This window comes from Pempheris klunzingeri, chromosome 22 (assembly GCF_042242105.1).
Source record: "Pempheris klunzingeri isolate RE-2024b chromosome 22, fPemKlu1.hap1, whole genome shotgun sequence".
In the NCBI taxonomy this organism is placed as follows: domain Eukaryota; kingdom Metazoa; phylum Chordata; class Actinopteri; order Acropomatiformes; family Pempheridae; genus Pempheris; species Pempheris klunzingeri.
Window position 1 is genome coordinate 18274122 of NC_092033.1, and position 24358 is coordinate 18298479.

The 24358-nt window shown below is 43.3% G+C and overlaps 1 protein-coding gene across 1 annotated transcript in view; it reads left to right on the top strand.

Annotated features, from left to right (window-relative positions):
* The window catches only part of LOC139221536 (pleckstrin homology domain-containing family A member 5-like), a 178570-nt gene that overhangs the window by 134365 nt on the left and 19847 nt on the right, over nt 1-24358 (top strand). The window contains exons 5-14 of the mRNA XM_070853438.1: nt 2013-2193; nt 4188-4292; nt 6306-6378; nt 9211-9311; nt 10493-10608; nt 11411-12514; nt 17677-17963; nt 18421-18659; nt 21607-21690; nt 23594-23713. Coding sequence (XP_070709539.1) covers nt 2013-2193; nt 4188-4292; nt 6306-6378; nt 9211-9311; nt 10493-10608; nt 11411-12514; nt 17677-17963; nt 18421-18659; nt 21607-21690; nt 23594-23713 — 2410 coding nt within the window. The remainder of the gene's footprint in view (nt 1-2012; nt 2194-4187; nt 4293-6305; nt 6379-9210; nt 9312-10492; nt 10609-11410; nt 12515-17676; nt 17964-18420; nt 18660-21606; nt 21691-23593; nt 23714-24358) is intronic.

Consider the following 24358-nt stretch of genomic DNA (forward strand, 5'->3'; position numbering starts at 1 on the left):
CACACTCCACGGTGCAGGTGTACTCACAGGTGGCAGACAGTCGAGGTACAACTTTTCTCTCAAGCAAAGACATTTAGACTTCTGATGAGTTCCCAAAAAAAGTTATTTTGTGCGCCGGCTGTGGCTCAGAGGTAGTGTGGGTCGTCAAATCAGAAGGTCGCTGGTTCGATCCCCGGCTCCTATGGGTCAGTAAGTGTCCTTGGGCAAGACACTGAACCCCAAATTGCTCCTGAAGCAGCTTCAGTGTGATGAAAGAACAGTCTCCTCCCAATTTAGATTCCTCCTGAATGAATGATGTGTGAACGGCTGAATGAGGATGTGATGGAAAAGCGCTTTGAGTAGTTGAAATGACTAGAAAGGAGCTCTACAGATACATTACCATTTACCATTTAATTTAATCTTAACCTGCACCCCAAACTGATGAACATAGTGCCAGCAGTCAACTCCAATCCCAGCTCCACTTACATGGCAGACTTTTGTTTTTTCGACACACATAATGTTGGATTTTAAGACACTGGCAAATGTTTCTTTTGTCTGACCATAGTAAAGTGCTGTCTCTGTGAAAATGTTGTTGTGTAACAGTTCAGCGTTATCTTAGGGACTGGCAGCAAACCCTCCCGCTCACAAACCCTGCACTACACTGAGCAGCAGTAATAGATAATCTTGTCTGTTGTCTGCTGTTGACAGTAATATCAACATGGACAATGAGTTTCATTGACCTGCTTTGCTTATATTCTGCTGACCTTGGGAGCAGAGATAAAGCTGTCACTGCAGAGTAGTTTCAATCAGACTCCGGGACCTTGAACTTTCTTTTTCTCACATTAGCTATTGTCCTTCTACTTGACTACGGGCAAAAAACTTTGAGCAGGTTCAATTTGTCAGGCAAAGCTGGCAGGCCATTTAAATTGGTCGGACGTAGAGGCATATATCAGAGGTGACACCCGGGGAATTATAGCTGCGATTCATGCAACCACCTCTCTTACCTCGCATTCTCACTTCCTTTATCTCTGTTTCTCTGGCTCTCATCTCCGTTGCCTCCCTCTGCGCTTGCAGTCATTTAAGCCGCCATACTCTCCCTCTCTTCAATGGCCCTAATAGAGATAGCGTGTCATTAAGAGTAAAGATTGGGTCTGCTTGATGAAACGGGGGGGGCTGACTGATTGAGATTGTCATGGAGACAGATTCTGCCTTTGAGATAAGCTACTCCTCCCTGTCGTCATGGTAGCTCCATCACTTATGATACGTGCACATGTGTACAGCGTCAATATTTACCAATTTAATTTATTCAACCGAATGGAGTCCTATAACCAAGGGCACATTCACACCTACTGCCTGGTAGTTCAGTCACAGTCTGCAGTGTTTACTCCGTAAATGTAGTTGCTTTTGGACAAGCAAAAACATTTCAGCTTTCATGTGCGTATTTCCTGCATGTCCCAGTGCACAAACTCTAGCATGCACTGGGGCAGTTTGCCAGCACATCTACCTTATCTGCAACTAACAGAGATCCAATCCTGAAGTCACCATATGCTCTCTTCAACTCTAGCATGCTCATGAAGACTTCTTTTTTTTAAAGCTTTTAACCCAAAACCGTCTCACATACACATTTTGGGATGTAAGGCAGTTTTGTGAATATAGTGTCTTTTCTTTTGAGGTGAAGAACTGAACTGAACAAGGAGAGAACTGTGTCGTCCTTGACCTTGAAAATATAATATTGACAGATCTCAGCTGAAGTGGGATGGCTGACCACCGACTTCACCTACCTGCTGTCATTTTTCAAAATATTTCTTTCCACTGGAACGCCAGTGTGTCCTTGAAACTTTGGAAGTAGAAAAAACACAAAAAGATTTGTGCTGTGTTTTTTCACCATTGAAAACAAAACTGATGTCGTGGTCGCACCTCCTAGTTGTAACTGTAAGTGTTGCATAGTATTGTACTTCATCTATAACTAGGTGAACTGTCTGACTGACTCCCCCCTCTCTTTTTTTGTCTCCATGTCTCTCGCCCTGTGGCAGGCCGGCTCCTCAGGCTTCATCAGAGCAGAGCAGCAGCAGTGACAAGAAGGAGCGTCCCATGAGCACCATGAGCGAGGCGTCAAACTACACGGGTGGCTCTGACTACAGCACCTTCCCCGGCAGCCCAGCCACCACTGCCACCACCACCACCACCACCACCACCTCCACTTCATCTACACGGGTCAGTCTCCACCCAAACATCAAACTAAAATGGAAGGAATGAATGTACGTACGTCTGTCTTTGGTTTTCCAATCGACTTCACACTTAGTGGGTGCCTTATTTTTAATGTAAAGACATGAGACAGGACATAATCTTCTCATCTAACTCTCCGCAAGACAGTGATTAAGTGTCAAACTGTTCCTATGAGTCAATTACGAGTTGGATTATGCAAAACAAACAACAGCTCAGGTTCCAGAAGTTGTCTCTCATATTTATGACACTAATTGTTCAGCATACTTTGGTGATAATTGAAGGAATGCAGGAATTAGTTGGAATGATTTACACCAACGCTGAACCGTCAGTGCAGTTCCTAACACCCCTGGAAGAGTCGACTTGTTCCCATAATACTGTGCAACCACAGGCCGTTTGCAATGGTTAGATGCTGAGTCATCACTGACTCCCAGCAGCGGCTATCCTGGAATGCGTCCATATTGTGTCATTTACCTCTCATTTGAGGCTGCAGATGTGGGAGTATGAAGCAGACTAATTCAGTGGTGTCATTTGCACGGGTCACTGAGCTGTTAGATTCAACAGTGTGTCCATTTATTAATGTTTAGTAACCCGCACAAACACACAAGAAATAAATATGCATGGGTGGATTTCATCAGAAGTTCTGTTCTTTCATGAATAAGTGATGGTTATACTATTATTACTTCTGCTTACACCGGCCAAAAGAAAGTGTAACACTGCATATCTTCATGTATTCATGAGAAGTCATTATTTATGACCGAGCTGCACGGGTCCCGCTCCGTGCCTCGCCTGAGAAGCATTTAAACAAGAACAACACACAGGCTGCGTAGCGAAGGACATGCATTTGCATCTGGAAAAGTTAGAGACAACCAGGAAGAAAATGACGACATTTTGAGGATATTTGGAGTGTGAAAAATTAAGTTGTGCATAATTTCTGTTGCTTAAAATGCCACACAGTGATAATATGCAGAAACATTCTGCCATAAAACAAACATATACCAAAAAAACTACTTCACACACACTAACATAATATAATAACCCACTAACAGCTCAGTGACAGTCATAAAGATGTAGGTTTTTGTCTTTTTCCCTTTCCCTCTTTTGTTTCCCCACAATTTCTTCTGTAGCGTGACTAACATTTGTACAGTTCTGTTAATGCAACTCCAAGCAATTGGTTCAAGTTGGGTAAAAATCATGTTCTCAGTTATAATTGAAAAGTTCCACCGACTTGAAAGACAAAGTAGCGCTTACTGCACACACACACATCTCTATCAGCTCCGTTTGGTCTACAAACTTAATGTGTAGGAGACGTGGTTGTGTGTTGGTGATTATAAACTTAGGAGAAAGTCATAATACTTTAAGCTTTAGTTTCTGGCATATAAAGGAGTAGACATTCAGAAATGATGGAGAGAAAAACTTCACTCTGATGAGTAAACACATGACATGATAGCCCACGGTAAGTGGTTCAGTAGTCATTCACAGACTTAATCAAAGAGCTATTGTATCTTTCTGCTCTTGACTGACGTGAAAGAGATGTTCATGCTGCAGTGCTGTATTTTTCAGTAAGTGAGCCATGATGCACGGGGGGATTTGGAATGTGCTTTGTGTAATGAGCCGAGTACATCTGCCTCTATTGTTGCTTTTTATAGCTGCTGTTTTAGTCGCCTATATGTGCTTCCTTACACACGTCAGATTGTTGTGCTGGATTCAGGAGGAAAAGCTGATGTGTTGGGTTCTTTTTTTCCTCTGTGTACCTGGAGTTCTCCCTGCTGTGTTCTGTCTGTAGGAGGCGCACGATGGAAGCACAAGCACAATCTGGGCTGCGTTTGTGTTTTCACAAAGGTCTATGAATTATTTTGTGTGACTTTCTTTTTCCAAAAATGGACTTTTCAGTACCTGTAAAGTAAATGCTTCCTCTGTAGGGCTGACTAGACTATATATGCTACATCCTCTATTCTTTCTTAACCATTCTTTTGTTTCAACAGCCCTCTAGGTCTTCCAAAAAAGTTCACAACTTTGGAAAAAGGTCCAACTCCATCAAGAGGAACCCCAATGCCCCGGTGGTCAAGAGCAACTGGCTTTACAAACAGGTACTGGAGGAGGGTATTATGGGATATGTTTTGAGTTTGTGTGGGAGTGCTGCAGGTACAGGACAGGTGAGGGAATATGGCCAGACAGGAGATATATATGGTGAAAGGATGAACTTACAGTACATAGAAAGCAGCATTATTATTATCATTGGCTGCTTTTAGAATATTTTGTGTTTTATTTTTGGTTATCAGTGTGAGTCAGGTGTAATGAAGTTGGGAAATACATGTTATTATACCTCTACATACTGTATATATACAATTTATGTTGAAGATTAAGATGAGAGATTTAGGCTACAATCTATACCAGGGGTGCTGGGGTGACCAGTCGCGGGCAGGGACATGAGCGGTCAAGCACACTACTACTGCAAAACTCCAGTGAGCAAAGTGACCTAGTTAGCCTTCCAATTTATATCTACTAAAGAAGGGATACTCTGGGACAGGGAAGAGGATAGGAAGGGATATTTGACTCCATTCAGTGCAGGTCATCAGAGGAAGGTAGTGACCATAAATGTATTGAATGTTCCAATTCATCTTATCACTTGTGTGCAATGTTGATTACTGCTGTCAGTTTGTATGTGTAATACCAAGGGTTACATTAGTTATGCAGTGTACACCAACATATATTGTATATATAAAGTATATATATAGATAAATATATGTTTATGCATTTTTAATGTAGGTAGATCATTTTGACCTGGTCATAAAGTGTGGGCCCCCCCTGCTCTATACAATCTAGCTTGGCTCTGTCCAAAGTTCAAAATATTCTAATATAATTGACTTGTTGATGCTGGAACATGATCTGAGGGAGACCTGGCCAACACAGCACATCAGTTACAGCTTAGATAGAAACCTAATCCAACAGAACATCAAACACTCAGGGAAGAGACTACTCAAGGCAGCTGCATTTCTCAGTTATATGGACCTATGGGTTATATGCCCCCAAAACATTGGCAATTGTCTAACTGTCTACCTGTCTGTGTCAGTGTGTTTTCATGCTTGAATATTTTCCTAACTCAAATGACCAGAACAGTGTACCATGACAGAGATCAGCTAGCGTGAACGTGATGTCAATGTGAATGAATGAATGAATGAAGTCAAACAAAATGGCAGTCAGAGGCAGAGTAAAGTTTCCTAGTCAAACACTGGATCCTGCTGCAGCTGCAGGGCGTGTGCAACCTGAGGAAAAAGGAGGATCTTGTTCCTGCTGTGGACCACGAGTGGACATTAGCAAACTTAGCTTGAGGCTCAGCTTCTTCTTCCATTGCCTTTCCACCCGCTTGCTGCAGTTTGCTCCACCCCACGGAGATCTGCTGGGGGTCAATTTTTCAATTGGTCTGTGGGCCTCTGACCACTGCGCTGCTCCCTGAGGACAGTTTCATCGAGCACTATTCAGCTCAGCTTTCGGAGACCCAGTTAGAGCCATTGTCAATAACCTCCATCTCAGCCTCGGCCCTTTGCCACCGCTCACTGTATTCACATCGAGACAAGAATCGATTCACTCTCCCCTCTCCTCCCCACAGACCTGTCAGGCAAAGTGCTCCTCGCACAAGAAATGTCATCAGTGTTTACTCAACGCTCCTAACCTCGGGATCTGTGGCCGAGCGCGACACATCGCAAACAGTGCTTAAGACCCAAGTGAGCGATTGGTCTCGAAAAAACGTTTTTCCTGTCGCTGCAGTCATTACAGCGGCGGAGAGGGTGGGGGAAGAAAAAAAAAAAAAAAAAGAACCAGAGTAGTAGCGTGGAGAACAAAGCACAGGCCTTCGCCCCGAGCGCCACAGAGGCAAATTTGTCACTACGTTATGAAGAGATAAAACAGAGCAATTTGTCTCAGAGGAGGAGATAGAAGCTGGTTAATAGAAGCAGCCAGAGGGAGAGACAGTGAGGGTGTCAAGAGGAGGGAAGTGAGGGGAGATCAAAAGAGAAGAAAATCTATGTCTGTGTGTGTTGTTCTCTGTGATAACTACACTCTGACTGACTGACTGATGGTCTGTGACCTTTTGACCCCTACAGGACAGCACAGGCATGAAGCTGTGGAAGAAGAGATGGTTTGTTCTGTCTGATATGTGCCTCTTCTACTACCGTGGTGAGCACACACACACACACACACACACACACACACACAGAAAAAAGACAAATGCAAAAGCACTGGTATTGATTTGTAAACGTTTATTTACATTCATATAGTGTCTCAATACTGTGGAGGTGAATGGAACGTTGTATGTGGTGCTGATAGTTATGCAGCACAGTACATTAGTCTGTGCTCATATAGCTTCAGTGAGGAGGTGTAACCAGCAGATAACATTTAGGAGACACAGAGAAAATGCTGTTTTCATCGCTTGATCAAGAGCAGCGTAGCATTTAAAATCAAGGGTCAAGAGGTCAAGTGTTGTCGCTAGTTAAAAGTAGTCGTCCTTGCTTTCACCCGCAGCGCCGCCCACGCTGCTGCACCACTAATTTAGAACTTTTACGTTCACAAAAGCTCATCTGTTCCTCATTCGTGTCTCCTAAACCCTTGAGAGAGATTTTTCCATCTCCATAAATTGACAAATTAGCCGTTCCCAGAGCGCAATCAGGAGCCGCTTTCATGACAAACCCAAGGGAAAATTGGATGTTTATTGGCTTAGCCAGCCAGAGACGAGAGAGGGGAGGCGTCCTCGGGAAACACAATGACATGCTCTGCTTTCCGATAATAACCTCTTCTTTTTCCATTTTTCTCACATTTGCTCCGTCACTTTATTCTCAGTACTGTCTGCCACTCAGGTTGAGAGGTGTTTGCAGAGTTTGGAGTTGTACTTAATCCATTTTATATGAGCAGTGACGATAAGCATCCCTGCTGCTGCAAATCTCTCTAGATTCATTCAGGCCATATGCTGATGATTCCAACTGTCATGTGAACTCATGAAGCACGTTATCTGGGCAGTGCAACTTGATAAGATGGATTCATCCTCAGTGGGTTGAACCAACATACTTTCCTTGAATAAAAGTTCTGTTAGTGCTGTTACTATTTTACTATTTTACTCAACTAGAAATAAAATTACTTGAAAATTGAAGTAACAATAAAAAGTAAGTAATTTAAAATCAATGTTACTATGTTATTTAAAGACAAATTGTTACATGGTCTTTCCTTTTTGTGCCTACAGGATGAGAGGGTTACGGTTACGGTGAATTTGTAACATTTCTAGTTTTCTGTACATGTATGCCCTGTGACCTTTTGCACATTTACCTATAAACTGAAGGCCCCTCTGGGCCGTCGCGTACTTTATCTGGTAGTGCAGAAACAAACAAGCGTGACATGATGCTCCTGAATTTTAAGGAGAGCAGATCTGGCACCTGTACTACATGAAACCATGATAGTAAAAGCACAGCAAATGCTCATATTTTAACTGATGTATAATTGAAGACCTTAGGTGTCTGTCAATCATTTATCTGTGTGGAGTCAGTGCTAATGAAAACCAGGGCAATATAGCAATCTATTATATCCTACATGGTGTAACCACTTAAAAAAAACACTCCAGACTCCATTACCCTTATATATATAATATTTTATTATTACTTGAGTTATTGGAATGATATTAATAATGATTATTATTATTAATATTACAATTATTATTATTATTATATAACAGCATAATGTATAATAATAACATGTGTGTGTGTGTGTGTGTGTGTGTGTAGACGCAGTGTTTGTCTGGAACGTATCTGAACAAGCAGAAGTTTTCGTGACTCCTCAAACCTCATTGAACTTGCTAAAGAATCTCGAAATGTCAGTCGTTCTGAAAAAAAAAAGCTTTCTTAAAAGAAAACACCCACTCACGCTGCAGTGAATACCTACAGCATTTCTCTGTGTGCCAGCTCTCTCTGTGTGTGTGTGTGTGTGTGTATGTGTGTTCTGTGTATCAATAATTCAGCAGCAGGGATGGGGCCGGAGGAGCTGCAGGGCACACAGTGCAGCCTCGGCTAAAGCAAACAGCAGCGCTGGCTGGAGGCTGTGTAGGTTTTTGCTGCAGCTCGTTCGCCACATGTTTTTCTTCCTGCGCCGCGCTGCCTTTAGTGTGTAGACTGTAAGATCCCATCAAAGCAGCACCGTGCTAGACGGAGCACGGGCAGGAGTGACCCAGTCATTACCATCATCGTGATTCGGACTGTTGTGGCGCAGCTTTTTTTAAATACAGCATCGATTTAGTCAGTTACAGGTTACAGTCGACTATAATGTGTCTGTGGCTGCGTTTCACATCTTAACAAACCTCAATGAGAGAACAGAAAGCAGTGTTTCTATGTGCTGCAGCCTGTGTGTGTGTGTGTGTGTGTGTGTGTGTGTGTGTGTGTGTGTTCCAAGCTGGGAAGGAAGTAAGATGGCAGTTCTCATGGAGAGCAGACGTCCAATCATCTCAGTCTCTCTCTGTCTCCGTCTGCCGTGGTCTGATAAGCCTCGGCAGGTTTTGTCCCATCATCGTCTCTTAGTCATCCATCATACTGTCAACCAGATTAAGTCGGACCTCCATGTTCCCAAAGTCGAAGTCATGACAACACAAGTTTGGAGACCATGAACGAGGGCATCATTTCCACTGGGGATGGGAGGAAGGGGGGGGCTGGGATGGGATGGGCAGGTCTACCTCAATTTGCACAATGCTATTTATTACAAATGTAAAAATACCAGCCCCATGTGTGCATCAAGCAGTTCCTCGTTCTGTTCGACCTTGGGAAGTCCATCCCCTTAATCACAACCAAACCTAAAGCAAACCACAGATGAATGCTAAGTATTGTGTGTTTAACTTCACCCCCGATTAATCCACTGTCCACTGAAGCTCTCCACTTACTTGACTGTAGGTGTGGAAAGGTTTAGTGTGGCAATAAATACAAATATCCCACTCTAATATGTTGACTTGTGACTCTTCTTCTGTCTTCTTCGGTGCAGATGAGAAAGAGGATAGCATCCTGGGAAGTATCCTGCTGCCCAGCTTTCACATCTCCATGTTGTCAGTGGATGATCACATCAGCAGGAAATATGCCTTCAAGGTAAAACCCAAGTGTCCGGCTAAAAGGTCACTTCCATAATGCTTCTTCAGTAGGTTCCCAATTAGTTCTGATTGATTAGATATGATAATCACCATCATTAGGGCTGACCCAAATGCTTTGAAGCTCCACAGCTTCTATTGTTGCCGTGGTAATCGACCAATTCAATATGAATGTTGACACAAAAGCCCCCCCCCCCTTGCTGCACCCGCAAAACACTTGAGCTGAGTGCCTGTTTCAGTCTGTTACCCTGACTGGCTGGCTGCTTTAGAGAGCTGGTGCTATTCCCACAAACACACAGCGAGCCAATAGGGATCTGCGTCCACCTATTAACGCTTTCTAGGAATCTGTACTGCTCAGATTGTTTGAAAGGAAGAGTTCGATATTTTGGGAAGTCTGTCCTGGAAGTCCTTCATGTTGCTCTCGTGGTTCAAACCCTGGTTCATTTCTCATCTCCACACAACTGAGCAGTCACGGTGTACAGTGGCTGTGACTTCTGGTTTCAGAAAGTTAAGGAAGCACAGCCCCCTTAATCAGATGTTGCAAATGTGTGTGGGGGAGGGGATTTCCAAAGATAGGCGACCATCCATAGTTCTGATGGAGAAGGCTGGTGCCTTTAAACTCACTTAGAATTTGCTTAATTTGCACACAGTGAAACAGTTAGTGGTTACCTGCTGAAGGCACTGTAGCGTGAGTTATCAGGTGCAGTCAGTGAAGACAGCTTTTGGTTTTGGTCTCTGTGATAAGAAGACTTTTGGGTAGTATGCAGATCCCCCTGCTCCAAGAGATGACTCATCCTAAAACCTCAGGTTGTAGTTTTGGCTTAACTTCATGGAGATACAGCATGTTATTTGATGAACGGTCAAGATGCTAGTAGGGGAACTTTCTGTTTCATATTGCTAACACGCTCTGTGTCCACACAGTGTTCATTCATGCAGCGCTACCTCTGCCAAGACACACCGTGGAAGGCTTTCACACTTATGTCTTTTCACACTTGCACTGAAACACACACACACACACACACACACACACAATAGCACTGTACACACACTGTGCCAGCAGGAATGATGTAAAGACTTCCTGCTGTTATCTCAAGGTCACTATCCAACGCTGTTTCTCACACGTCTGTATTATCTCCTCTCTCCTCTCTGTCCGTCCTCCCCCCTCTCTCCTCACCTTCCCAGGCCACTCACCCCAACATGCGGACATATTATTTTTGCACTGACACAGCCAAAGAGATGGAGACCTGGATGAAAGTCATGACGGATGCTGCCCTTGTCCACAGTGAACCAGTCAGAAGGTCGGTGCTCAGCACACAGATATGACGGTTCTGAAATGAAATTCGAGACACACAGCCACCAAATGGTTATGGATAGGGGTGGCACCAAGGTACTGAAAGAGATTTTGAAAAAGAACTCTTGTCAACCCCTAGATGTTTATCTTCATTTAGGAACTGCCACCACTGAGGTGTGTGAGACCTGTCTTCTCTTTATGACGATCCCTGTCACAGCTGTGCTCATTCTTTTCACTCAAAAGTATTAAAAACTATTTGAGAACAGAGTAAAACTAGAGATGCTGAGTGACCTGGTGAGAATCTACAATGCGCATGAGCAAGCTTTTGATCTGATGCATCAATCGTAGTATTGATTGAATATTTTCAGTCGGTGGTCACTTGATCGTCTGACTTTGTTTCGCTAACAAGGCGGATGGCATCCCCTCTCAAATCACCTACTACATATACTGTACGTTCTATACAGGGTGTGCTTGATCCCATGGTTTCAGTGAGTGTGACACCAACACTCAATGAACCCAAATATTCACAAGTGCCAAGTTTGAAGTGTGACTATGAAGTTAGCTTTAACTGTAAAACTAAATGCCATAATTCTTCACTGTCATCAACCCAATACCCAACTGGCCCAAGCTCCCTCCAGTCCTGAACAGTCAGGGGCTCTGGTAGGGATCAGAAACATCTAAGAAGTGGAAGGCCAGAAGGAAGAGTGACGGACACTGGAGACACTGCTGACACTTAAGTTATCTTTGAAATCTCTGAGAACAATCTTTCCTTTATTCTTAGTAACGTTCCTCTCTTTCTTGCATCTCAGACTGGACAAGTTGAAAGTAGACCAGCGAAGGCCTCAGGAGATGAACAACTTACTGAACCACAGAGTCCTAACCCGGCCCGAGATCCAGAACAACGAGCGCAACCGCGAGCCTGTGCGTCAACACTCCCTATCTCGAGTTGACGACAAGCGGCAAAAAGACCAAGAGAAACACAATGGCCAGAAGGAGCGTGAGTACTACACCTTACAGAGAGATGGGGAAAGGTACTCACTGAAGAAAGACGGCGTGAGCTACATGCTTCAGAAGGATGGAGAGAGGTATCTCCTCCACAAGGATGGAGAAAAGTACCTGTTGCGAAAAGATGGGGAGAAATCCTTGCTGCATAAAGATGGGGAGGTGTGCGCAGTTCACAGGGATCTGGAGAAGTACGCTGTTCAGAAAGTGGACGAAAAGTACACAGTGACGGCAGCAGAGGAGAAGTATGCTCCGTCTAAGGAGGGAGAGAAGTACCTGCTCACGAAGGATGGAGAAAAATATGCACTGCAGAAAGTAGGAGAAAGGCACTCGCTCCAGAAAGATGGACAGAAATATGTTCCTCAGAAGGAGGTGAGGAGACAGCTGTCGCTAAGGGAGACAGAGAGATACGGCACAATGAGGGAGATGGAGAATAAATATGGTACCATCCAAGTTGTGGACAAATACGGCACTCTGAAGGAAGTGAAGAAATATAGTACGCTACGAGAAGGGGATAGATACAGTACTCTGAGAGACGTAGAGAAGTATGCTACCGTTCGTGGTGGGGATAAATATGGCTTCCAGAGAGACCCGAGTTCAGAGAGGTCTCTGACTAAAATCAGCAGCATCAAGCTGCAGCCGGCTCAGGCTGCCGCCATCGCAGCAGCAGTGTCTGCATCTCGACAGGGCCAGGTCAACCTCAGCGTCCAAAAGCCCACACAGATCAACGGCTCGGGATCTGTGGGGGAGCAGACTGGGAACTGCAGCCCGGCAGAGCTGGACGGTAACCTGGTAAAGTCCCCTGTTCCAGTCCAGGAACCAGAGAAGGGCCTGTCCAGGACCAATTCCATGCAGCAGCTGGAGCACTGGGTCCGCACACACAGGACGCGAGTGGACGATGACACAAAGAGGTGAGACTGACTGAGTGTGTGCTCACATGTGCAACCACAGTAGTAGTGACTATATTACCGTGAATAGGACTAATAATGAGCACTATGGTAACAGTCAATACCGTGGCAATAACTCGCAGATGTCAACTCAATAAATAACCCATTTTTCTTCGTGAGCGTGATGTACGGAGACGTAAGGAGAAGTGGTTGTCGCACTTCTACAGGTCGCAGAATCTGTCTGATCACCGTGTGACACCGGAAGTATGCTTGAAGCTCTTTCTTTCTTTGAAAGTGACTGTGAGTTGGACTAGGAGTACTGTCTTGTCCTGAAAGAGAAAGTGGGTGAAATGTTTCGCTCTGCTGGAGCAAAGTCTCATCACTGAACAAATTCACATATTGTATATTAGTCTATTATTTTTTTTTATCTATGCTCTCATAGTCCAAGATCCAGGACATTCTGGAACATTTGTTTATTCAACACATATCCTTGCACTTGTGCCATGGTTCAGTTTAGTGTGCACTTCCACTTGTAGTTCCCCCATGTCCAGTAGGTGACTAGGTAACTATAGAGTGGCTTGTTACAAGCAGGCACCTGAACCAATCTTCTGGGGGCCTAAACTAAATGACAAGGGTCAGGGGTGGATGAAGAAAAAGGGGAGGGATTCCGGAGATCTGATCTGATCTTGTGGACCAATTCTGTCCCCATCTCTGATTGGCCTTGTTGGCCGTTGGCGTCGTCACTGATGATGATGTTGATAAGGGGGAGGAAGATGTGGTGGAGATGGATGACTATGATGGTGAGTAATACAGGGATCTGATGATGTTTGCCTTTGATTGGCTAGCGTTATCACGTTGCCATCTATGTCAGTTAGTGATTGCCATTCATTTAATAACCTTGCAATTGCAAGAAACTCTTGTGAAGCAAAATGGCAAAAGAGGAAATGTGTTTCCGCGGCGCTAATTTCAGCCATTCATGCACAATATACACTTTCTGTCTTCACCACAATGTAAGGGCAACCTTTCATCCCAGCAGGTCTGCTCCTACACAAGATGTAAAGCCTTTCCCATCCCTGCCACTGCACTTTTCCCCCCCACTTCCCCTTGTATCTTCCTCTGACCTTGTGAGCTTGAGAGCTTTTTGTGTCACCACAGACGCGCACCTTATTCTGGAGCCCTGCCGTTTAGCTGGCGTTTAGCCGGCTGTACCGAGGAACGCGGCAGAACAGAGGAGCAGAGTGCCGATGCTGCGTTTGCTCTCAGCGCTCCCCCCCCCCCTCTCTCTCTGTGCTGCCATGAATAAGTCATGGAAATGAGACTGTAATGAAGCAGAGCAAGCTGAGTGCTGCCGAGCCACATTTGTCATCTTTATCAGCACTCGAGGAGGAATGTAGAGTAACTTTGTCTTAAGACTGATTGTAATTGTTTTAAGTCCTGCTCCTGCTAACAGCAATGTTATTTAAAGTGGGCAGAGCAGTACATAGTATATAGGTGACTGAGCTGATAACTGTGCAGCAGTGTGTGTGTGCTCAGTTGCTTTTTGTTTTGTTTTTTTATATATTTTGAATTCTAAATGACTAATGAGTCGGCAAAAACACATTCTGTCAGTGGAGTCTGGGGGCTTTGAATAGAGCCATATAACAGCTGGCTCTGGTTAAACGAAAGCTCCTCTGTAGGATTCTGTAATCTAATGTTGTCACATACCTCAAATAACAATCTGAGCCTGTCAGAGGCAAAAACAAGTGCTGTCAGTGTCTCACTTCTGATCAGGTGCCTCAAAGAATTACGTCGTAGCTATTGAAGCCGTTTTTGATCTTCTGGAACAATTCCAAAAATGTTTTACCTACTAGTGATTTAGTCAGCAAAATACTGTTTGTACAAATGGGGGCCCAGCTTTAAAATTAAATGTCTTCCTACAATTTAGGTTTCTTTGTGACAACAAATTAAAGGGCGAATTTCCCATTTTTGTTGAAGGTCACGTGCAAAACATTATGAGTTTTTAAAAAAAATATATACACGTAACACTTCCAATATTGCTGTAAATTCTTAAATAGAGATAATAATTCCTTAAAGAAATTCTTCTTTTATTCACTTAATATCTCCAGTCACTTCTACTGCTGTTTTGTTTTTTTTTGCCGCTATTAAGCCGGTGCATCTTTGCAGGAAGCGTGAAGTTGTAGTAGCAGCAGTTTAACAGCAGTCCAGAAATCCTTGAATCCCAACTGTCTGACATACCATGTAATTACATCACCCCTGGTTTGATTTTGGAGCTTTTTTTGATAGTATGGCAGATGTTTTCACAGAAGGTGTGTGGTTGTAGTGATATGCGCCGTTTGGAGTTTCTCAATACAATTCCACAACTGGTGCATATGTTAATACAGTGGAATAAAGCTTCCACACAGGAAATTATGACCTGCTATCTTGAATTTAAGACTATGTAAATGGATATGCAATCTCCCCTATATGTGTTTTTAAAGTGATAGAAAGCAAAGCTGCTTCGCTGACAGGTTTGGAGACCAACAGTCTCTGGGGTTTCTATATAAAAAAACCTCTGCATCCAATTGAACTTATTAATGATTCCTGGAAATCAATAATAATCTTGCTAACTAATGTTCTTCTTTGCATAATGTTCCAACAAAATTGGAGCGTATTCAGTCGGTTTTATTGTTTTGATTTGCTCGTGCATGCTCAGGTGAATTTCTTTGCATTGGCATACAGAGAGAAGCTCTTGAACTGTGGCACACAATGCTGAGGAAATCAACAAAGAGGCGCCCCTTTGTAATATTCATAGCCGAGTGAGATGAAGCGGCTGCCTGGAAGGTCGAACGTGTCTGGCAATAATGATAAAGTCAAAAGATGTACATTCGTGGTTAAGTCCTTCAGGTTGTGCCTGCTCACTGGCTAGCCGCTGCAAATCAGAATATTAGCTCATCTCTCCACTCCACGCAGAGGTTAAAAGAGATGACTGAAGGCTGTGATGCTCGACCCATCCGGGTGACGAATGGTGATGGGCAGGGACAGTGACAACGTCCATAATATGTCTCCCTGTGGACACATGAGGTCTTAGCCACAGTCCTACACAATCAGTCCCATTTTAAGATTAGCTGCTAATGTTCTGTGATGATAATGAGCTTCTCATTACTTCATGTTCCCAGGTCAAAGCCGAAGTGAAAGTGAAGCAGAGGTAGTTTGATGATTAAAGCCAGTCAGGCACACCATACATGTCAAGAGACACGCGTACAGATAATTCACCTGGTTCCTATTCAGCGCATCCCGATTAAAGGCATCGATCCACTGGCTGCTGGATAAGCGGCTGCAGGTGTCTGTGTGGAAGGCATTCATACATTTTAACCACATTAAAATGTGTGACGGGGTGCTAACAATACAAGTAACTGAGTGAGGCTTAAATGTCACACAACTCCCTAATCAGACCTGCAAGTTTGATATCAGCATCCGTTTTTGTTACCTTGATTAGTACAAAGGCAGTAAATGTCTCCTTAGCATAAAGCACAACAGACACAACAGTGTTTCTTGCTGCAGTAGATGGAGGTCTGGCCACTGCAAGATTCATGAGTCTCTGACTGCTTTAAAGACTCATTCATTCATTTATTCACTTATATGCACATTTATTAGTTTCTGCAAAGTAGATTTTTGCTGCCTTAAAAAAACTTGCAAGCGTTCTCTCTTACCTGGCCTGTCTACCATCACAGGGGTTCAGTGGCTCTCACCGCTGTATTTCTCACTATAGGTTACTTTATATCATTGAGATTTAAAAACTAAATCATGTTTTGTTTCGTTTGCCCTTGAACATTCCTTTTCCGTTCACCAGTTCATGCTGTGAAATGACTGACTGCAGTTCAATCCGATTATTCTACAGTGTCATGACAACAAAGGGCCTCAACAACCATGACTTCAACAATACAGCAGTGATTTTAATCTGACATTGGACATTTGTCTGCGACAGTAAACCCCCGCCAATGCAGCTCCATGGTCGTCACTGAACTAACAGATGCAGGGAGCAGTGGCCCATAGGAGCGATGAGCGTTTGCTTTCAGGATAACAGATGTTTTTCAGAATCAGTCCCCAAAGTGAATAAAGTCAGTATCGTTCCAAGTTATTATGTTATGTTTTTTATTACAGAATTCCTTGTTTGTGCTCTCCTAAACACTACAGGGACACGCCCTCGCTCTCACGTGTGGGTGCCTCGGTGGGACAAAACATGGGTCACAATGATATTGACTGCTGGAACGAAAATTCCCATTTGTTCCAAGTGTGGAAGGCTGTTGATACTCTACTGAAGGATTGCACAGCCTGTATGGACAAAATGAATGATTAAAGAGGCCCATAACTCATAATAGATAAACATATGACAGGTGAATTGTATTGTATTCAAGATAGCTTTGAACAATGAATACCATAGTCATTCAGGCCAGGTTTAGTTTAGGGTGTGTCTGTTGGGGAGTAATACCTGCAGGTGTATTCACCTTATAAAACCCTTTATTTACTTTAGTTCTGGTTCTAGCTGAGCTCTACAGTTAAGCTGCCTACATGAATCTATGGAGACTGGATTTACCCCAGATATGATTGCTGTCCAGACAGGCCTTCATTTGGGGAAGAGTATATTGACCTTCGTTAACTTATTAGTGCAGCGGAGCCCTATTGTCCGCTGGTTAACATGTTGTCCACAACTCTTTACTGGTCCACTCAGTTTTGGCCACACGTGTTTTGCTCATTTCAGTGCGTAGTGGTGCGTTCAAAAGTGCAGTACTTAATACACAACCTTTCTTTATGTGAAAAACGACCACATGTGCTTGCTGTGTTATATCGGCGAGGCTCGCCTGCTGTTTGCCTTCAGCCTTTTCAACAATGCAGTGTTTTTATTTTGTCAAGAGCAAACTAAAATGTTGCAGCTATAACAACAAGAGTAATGATTTATTCTTGGAATGACTTAGACTTTCTTTATTGATCCCCCATAGGGGGAAATTCACAATATGCATAATAGTGCAAACATTTCTGAGTCACATTTCACGATTGAAGCTGTCACTGTACTGATTAACTGTTTCTTCCTCTGGCTGCAGACTTTGTGAGTGTGTTGTGTGTGCCCACGATGAACACACAGCACACTCAGTTGTTATTAGCGAATATTCTCTTTGCTCATCGGTGTGCCTGATCTCTCTCTCTCTCAGCATTATGTCGTACCAGACCTTACCCAGGAACATGCCCAGCCACCGTGCTCAGATTGTTCCCCGCTATCCAGAGGGCTATCGCACACTGCCGCGCAACAGTATGATGAGGCCCGACAGCATCTGCAGTGTGGCAGGCTCCATGTATGACCGGGCCCTCCGTCCTTCCTCCACCACCGCCGCCTCCACAGCAGAGAAGAGGAGGTCGATGAGGGACGACACCATGTGGCAGCTGTATGAGTGGCAGCAGAGGCAGGCCTACTCCAGGCAAAGTCTGGCTCATCCGACAGGTACAGATACCACAGGCGCATTCGGATTTTCTTAACATTTCTTGACGTTACAGTTTGCTGATTAGGACTGCATGGTCGTGTTATTCTGTTAGTAACTTGAGATTGTGTCACAGCAATCCTAGGTAGTGATAGTGAATACCTGAAAACTGCTTTTGTCACAGTGGCCAACAGTGCTACAACAAAAGAAGAAAAAACTGCAGCCCAAAATATATTTTTCCATAGACCACCATTATTACTGTATATAGTATTAAACCACACACAGCAAGTCATTTCACATTCCTGTAGTGGGCACAATCTTTTATCTCGAGATCCCATTCTAGTTGTTTTTTCAAATAGCCAGCCTCTCTGTTTTGTACTGTAACTCCAATTACATGACCGCCACATAAGATTTTGTGGTCAAGGGAAGCCTCTGACTCCACTGAGACTTTCTGTTCTCTCCCTTCTGTTGTGCTTCCAGCTGTGGGTCATTACGGCACCTTGCCCAGCACAAAGACCATGGGCAACATCTCTGAGCACGCCGTGGCGCACTCCATCCCCACCTCACCGTCTCACGGCTCCCTAGCCCTCTACAGCACCTTCTCCCCTCCTCGCCAGCAGGTCGCTCAGAACCCCAGTAGCTCCCACTCGGAGGTGTCCTCGCCTGTCTTCAGGGGGGACGTGACGCTGGACCACCGGCACAGGGCTCACCTCACAAAGGTAAAGGGCACGGCACTGGTGTTTGACTCATATAATCATGAAAATGCATGTAAAGACAGAAAAATGGACTCAGGACTGAACATTATTGCACAGTACAAGAAATATTTACTATTAAGGAGTCAACACACAGATAATGGCATAAATAAATGGCACAAAACTGCAAATAATTCAGAGGGGAATTTTGACTCACCTGACTATTCACAAGTGTGACGCAGTTTTGCAAACAAATTAGTAAGGTTCTTAATCTATAACATGCAGTCTAGGCCTACTCATTGTTTTGTGACAGCAAACAAAGTGAAATCACTGTGACATAGTTAACCTAACTAGGCATGTCAGCTTCAACATTACAAAATACATACATTAAGGGCATGATCAGCAGTTTTAGACATTTAATGGAGACTGTTGAAGCTTTATATACATGCACCATCATCGTACATTCTGTATTTTTTGGAATACTAATGTGATTCTGTCCGTAATGAGCATGTTGATTGGTCAGATGTGTACAATGTCGGGAGCGAAACCTCGTTCAAAGTTGACCTTGACTCAACAAATAAAAGCTGCATCATCATCATCAAATGAATTGTACAAAACATTTTTCTGGTGTGAAAAGGCCTTCCCATGTATGTTTTTAGACTGAATGAATGAAAAAAAAGAATGAGCTACCTTTAGTTCTGACACTTTTCTAGTCCAACACCTTACTTACATTGAGTCTCACCCTCAAATCATTTCTTAGCAAAAAAACACACTTTTCTTCTTCGAACGTTCTTTCCTCTACAATTCCAAACTAAAAAACACTGAAAATGTTTCCTGTAGCTGTGATTTTCCAATTTCAATTTGAAACAGGAGGTGAACCCTTTTAATTATGGTACTTGAACACAATAAATACAGGTACGGCCTGTAGGAGAGCGTTTGATTCTGTTTTGTAAAAAATTGATTTCAAGTTTCAGCTGAAATGTAGAAATAAAAACCCTAAATATGCAGCATTTCTTAAGGCTTGTCGTTCTCACGAAGCCTGATTCTTGGTTTGATGGGAAAACAGGTAGAATTCCTGAGTTGAAGTGGTTCTTAAATATTAGTGTATCACAGTCACAGACCTTGAATACAATGGAGATGAGGAAAATCAGACAAAATGTAGCCAACAAAACACTCGTTAATGTACATGGTATTCCACCCCCATCAACTCAAAACATCCTGTCAGTTAGGGAATCTAACTCTGAGGAGTCCACAGTATTTCCCCAGAAAGGTCTCCAGAGAGATTTGGGCAGGATACAGAGTAAAGTTAAAAATCAGTCAATGATTCTTACTTCAGTGGATGAGTGCAATCCTCCTGTCACAAGTCCAAAGCTCAGGTAAGACCTCATCCCCAGGCTGTGTGCCACAGTGACACCTCCGATCGAGTTTGCACTCTGAGACACACTAGACAGCTCACGCTAATGCACTGAGCGACATGCGTCCTGCTTTGTATTCACAGCCGGAGAGAGAAGGAAGCTACTGAGAACACCTTCGGATTGGGGAACAATGAGTGGAATAATGCAGACTCTATAAAAAAATAAACATTATAGACATTATAGTAGCACTGCAGTGCAACAAACCCAATAAAAAAGTTTTACTGCAGAGCCGTATTAACCTTAAGGGGGTCTCATTGCAAAAACCAGCCTTCAGTGGTGCATATTACCAAACAAGTTTTCAATGAACCAGTCTATAAAATAATTGCCATAGAGTGAACCTGGGGCCTTGGGGGCCCTGGAGCAGCTGCTCATCCTGCCTCAGTGTTCATCCAGTTTTGTTGTAGCAGTTAAACTGAATTTAGGAATAAATGACTTTAAGAGAGATGTTTATTTTACTTTTGCCTGCATCAGTGCAATAGATACCCTTTAGCCCACTGTAGCAGCTCAATGTTTTCTATTGTTACCTTCTCTTTTTAATAATGTTCCTCGTTTTTACATCAGTGAATCAATTCAGTTAAAGGACATGACAAATGCATCAGCTACAAAACATTTATATCTAACATCACCGCTAGTCATTGTTCACCATGGTGTATGCCATTTACTGTATATGAGACATTTGTAAGAGTTTTGGCTGCAGTGTTTCCAATCAGCTGTAGATGTTAAATCAGGTCGTTATGAAGGCAGGTGGACGGATGAGTGCGAGAGAGTGCAATCAGAAGTGGGTACGGCCTTTAAGCCTATAACTCCCTACTTAAGAGAGAGCCTACCTGAGGGTCTAAGGCTGCAAACTGCCGTGTATTGCATCAATATTTCTGCTATGTAGCCCGGGGCCAGACCCAGATGTGCTTTAAAAGGGATCAGTAAAATCTTGATATCAATTCTAAATTGAACAGGGAGCCGATAGAGGGAAGACAGGATTGGGCTGCTGTGATAAATCAGCAAGAAGCTTTCCTGCTGCTTTCTGAATTAATTGGAGATGAGAGAGTGACTACAGGAGGAGAATAATATAATTTCATATTTTTTTTAGTTAGAGTTGAAGAAAATTTGTGCCGTCCAGCAAACGACAGTAGGTCCATGTACTGAGTCCACTGTAAGATGTGAACAAGAGTGTGTAAAGAATAGCAGGAGAGCAGAAAAGCAATGAGCCCCACTTAGCAAGCGATGGACCAACAGCTGAAATAGTCTGAAGTGCTGATGTGAAACCAACAGAACTGACATTTTCAGTCTTCAATTTTATTTCATAAATAGTTCGAGAATTCATCCAAATGAACACATTTCTAATATAATGGATGATGCCTCAATTCATAACAGCGTTATCTCCAGACTCTTTCCATAAAGAGCAGGTCTAGACCAAACTCTTTAATTAGAGAGAGACCCAACGATTCAGGAATTCAACATTAAGGATTCAACAATCCTCACATGAGCAGCATCAGATGATATATTAGGAAACAGTGGCAGAAAAGATCCCATGAACTAAAATCATCCCTCTCCCCCCACAGTATGGCTACCCACCTGACCAACGATCCATCACCGCTGGCGTCCCTCCTCAGACCATCACCCCACAGTCCCTGCAAGGCAAGACAGTGAGTGCTGCCACACACTCCATACCATGAGATCCGACCTGATACTTTCAGTGAACAATTCCAAAGAGTGAATAGAACATTTACATCTACTACTGTCCATCACTGACATTTCCCAACACTCACACACTAACACACAGCTCACACGTCTGTCTTAATGCTGTTTCATTGTCAGCAGCCTCTTATTGCTGTTTCTTCCACTTGTCTCAGCGGGACCAATGGAATTATTGACAGTGCCATTGTCTCATAGTGACAGCGCAAACACACAATGCAATTGTACAAGTGGAATAGTCTTTGCTTTCAAACTGAAGCAACAACAATCAGGAGTACAGACTGCTGTTTCTGTTTGAAGCCATCTGTGAATAATAGCACGATTGCTTGTCAAGCGTGTCGGCAGCTTGATGAGAAAAATATGTCCAGTAATTTTCAACTCGACTTTTGCAGTGTGCTGTTTTGCCACCTTTATTTTCACTGCATCACGAGTGTGTGTGTGTGGCTGCGTGTGAGACTTTCTGTGTTTGTGTTAAATTAGACGGCGGAAGCACAACGATGTTGGCCAGCAGCAAAGTTGTCTGGTCACTGACAACATTTTCTCTCAGGCTGACATATAGTATCGCATTGCTATAGAGAGATACCTGCTGAGAGTCTTGAGAAAAAAAGTGATTTAGGCACAAACATGGCCGCTACGCCGTAGTTCTGATAGCTCATTATTCCAGTATGTCCTATTTATCCTACAATCTGTTATCTCATAGAAACTTAACCACCAGCCTTACCATGCAGCCTGCATTATGACTCAGGTGACTTTCTGCAAAAGTAAAATTGCTTGAATAGTTGTTTGGTGTAAGGCCAGAGAGGTAGTCTGGTGATTCAGGACTATGGAGGGGGCCGGCAGCCACTGACTAATAATTAACAACTAACAACTACAGAGAGAGTGTGTTTTCAGGGCAATGTTTTTTTTTTTCAGGATAACGAATGTATTTCAGACTGTTGGAGTTTCAGAATAATGGGACGTAATAACAACAGGCAATCCCCCAAATAAGACCGTAGCACTGATGAGACAACGTTTCAAGCCGCACTGTTATCTTCAGTCTGTCTGGAGGAAAAAGAACTTTTACCTTAAAGCATCAGCAATAGATTATTTTTTGGTCATTTGAGCTGTAAACAACATTATCACAGTTTATATGGCGCCTTCTTACACGTCCAGCAGACACAGAGCAGCATTAGCATCCATTTGGAGTTGTGTTTTGGCCGCCAAGTAGATAAGTCCATTAAGATCAGCGTGTTTAAGCTCATTGTTAAACTGCACTTTTAGCACAAGCACATTTGGTTTAGGTAGTTATCTTCAGCAAGGAATCTCTGATAAATGCACTACGCACAATAACACATGCAGAGAGAATTGGTGCTAATGTCGCTCTGTATCTGCTGGATATTAGTCAGAGCAACTTCATAAAGCATTCATATGTCAGTACTGTGTGTCTGTTAGCGTGTTGTGGAGTTCTTCTGCTCCACTGGCCACTAAAATCTGTGTATTAAGTGTTAAATTGTATCAGCTAATGGCCTACATTTCTGGAATCACATGTTTTCTCTATGATTTCAGTGCCAAATCCTTCTCCCTCTTGATCCTGGTTTGCAGCTGATAGCTGTAGCAGTTGAAATGTAACCACACAGTCGTCAGTGTATTAACACTTCTGCCTCCAGGTTGAGAATAAAGGGACGTCCAGGTGTTGCTTTGTTAGTTTAAATGCATCATTATCCAATCATAGGGTTGCTGCTGGACAATTAATCAGATGTGGAAGGTAGTCCCTCTCATCTTAAAGGTCATCATGTTTCATTTCAAGTGGAATGGTGTTGTTGACGTCATCAGTGTGGCGGCTCTTCTTCTCTTCCTCTGTGTTGCTCTGTGCAGCCCGAGGAGCTGACCCTGCTGCTGATCAAGCTCCGCCGGCAGCAGGCGGAGCTCAACAGTCTGCGGGAACACACAGTAACTCAGCTAATGGCCCTGGGTATGGAGGGGCCCAACGCCAAGGTCAGCACTGAGTGTATACAGTACATGTGTGTGCATGCACGCATTGGTGCGTTCTCAACCAAACTGCTAAAATCCCATATTCTGTGTGTAAATGTGCCAAGTGGAGGTTCCTGGCTTATCACTCTTAGTTCACTCCAGATGAAATTGTTTTTGGTATGTTCTGAAAGTACTCACTGCTACTCAAGCTCTGAAATAGATTTTTCGTCAAATTGTGTACAAACATTCACGGTTTCAAGAAGATGAATCCTATGCCCCCCTCGAGCACTATCACTTTCCATTTATCCAGTGAAATACCTTGACCTCTATAAGATACACTAGCTCAAAATGTGGTTAAGACATTTGTGGTTCCCTAATTCTTTGGTAAATGCCATTAAATATTACCACAAAAAACACAGAAAACATGAGAGGAATGCAAAAGTACCATAGGAATTTACCACAGAAAGTACTGTAAGGGGATTCTGGCCGGCACGGTAAGAACATATGTTTAAGTTAAACTACCACGAACTAAAAATCTAAATTTAATTTCAACGGATACAGAGAGTTATTTTTCCATTAAGACAAATGAAGTCGAGCGGGGCAAAGATCTCAGCCATTTTGTGCCAGAAATCCGAAAATAACTTGACAGCAATGGTGGCAAACAAGTAA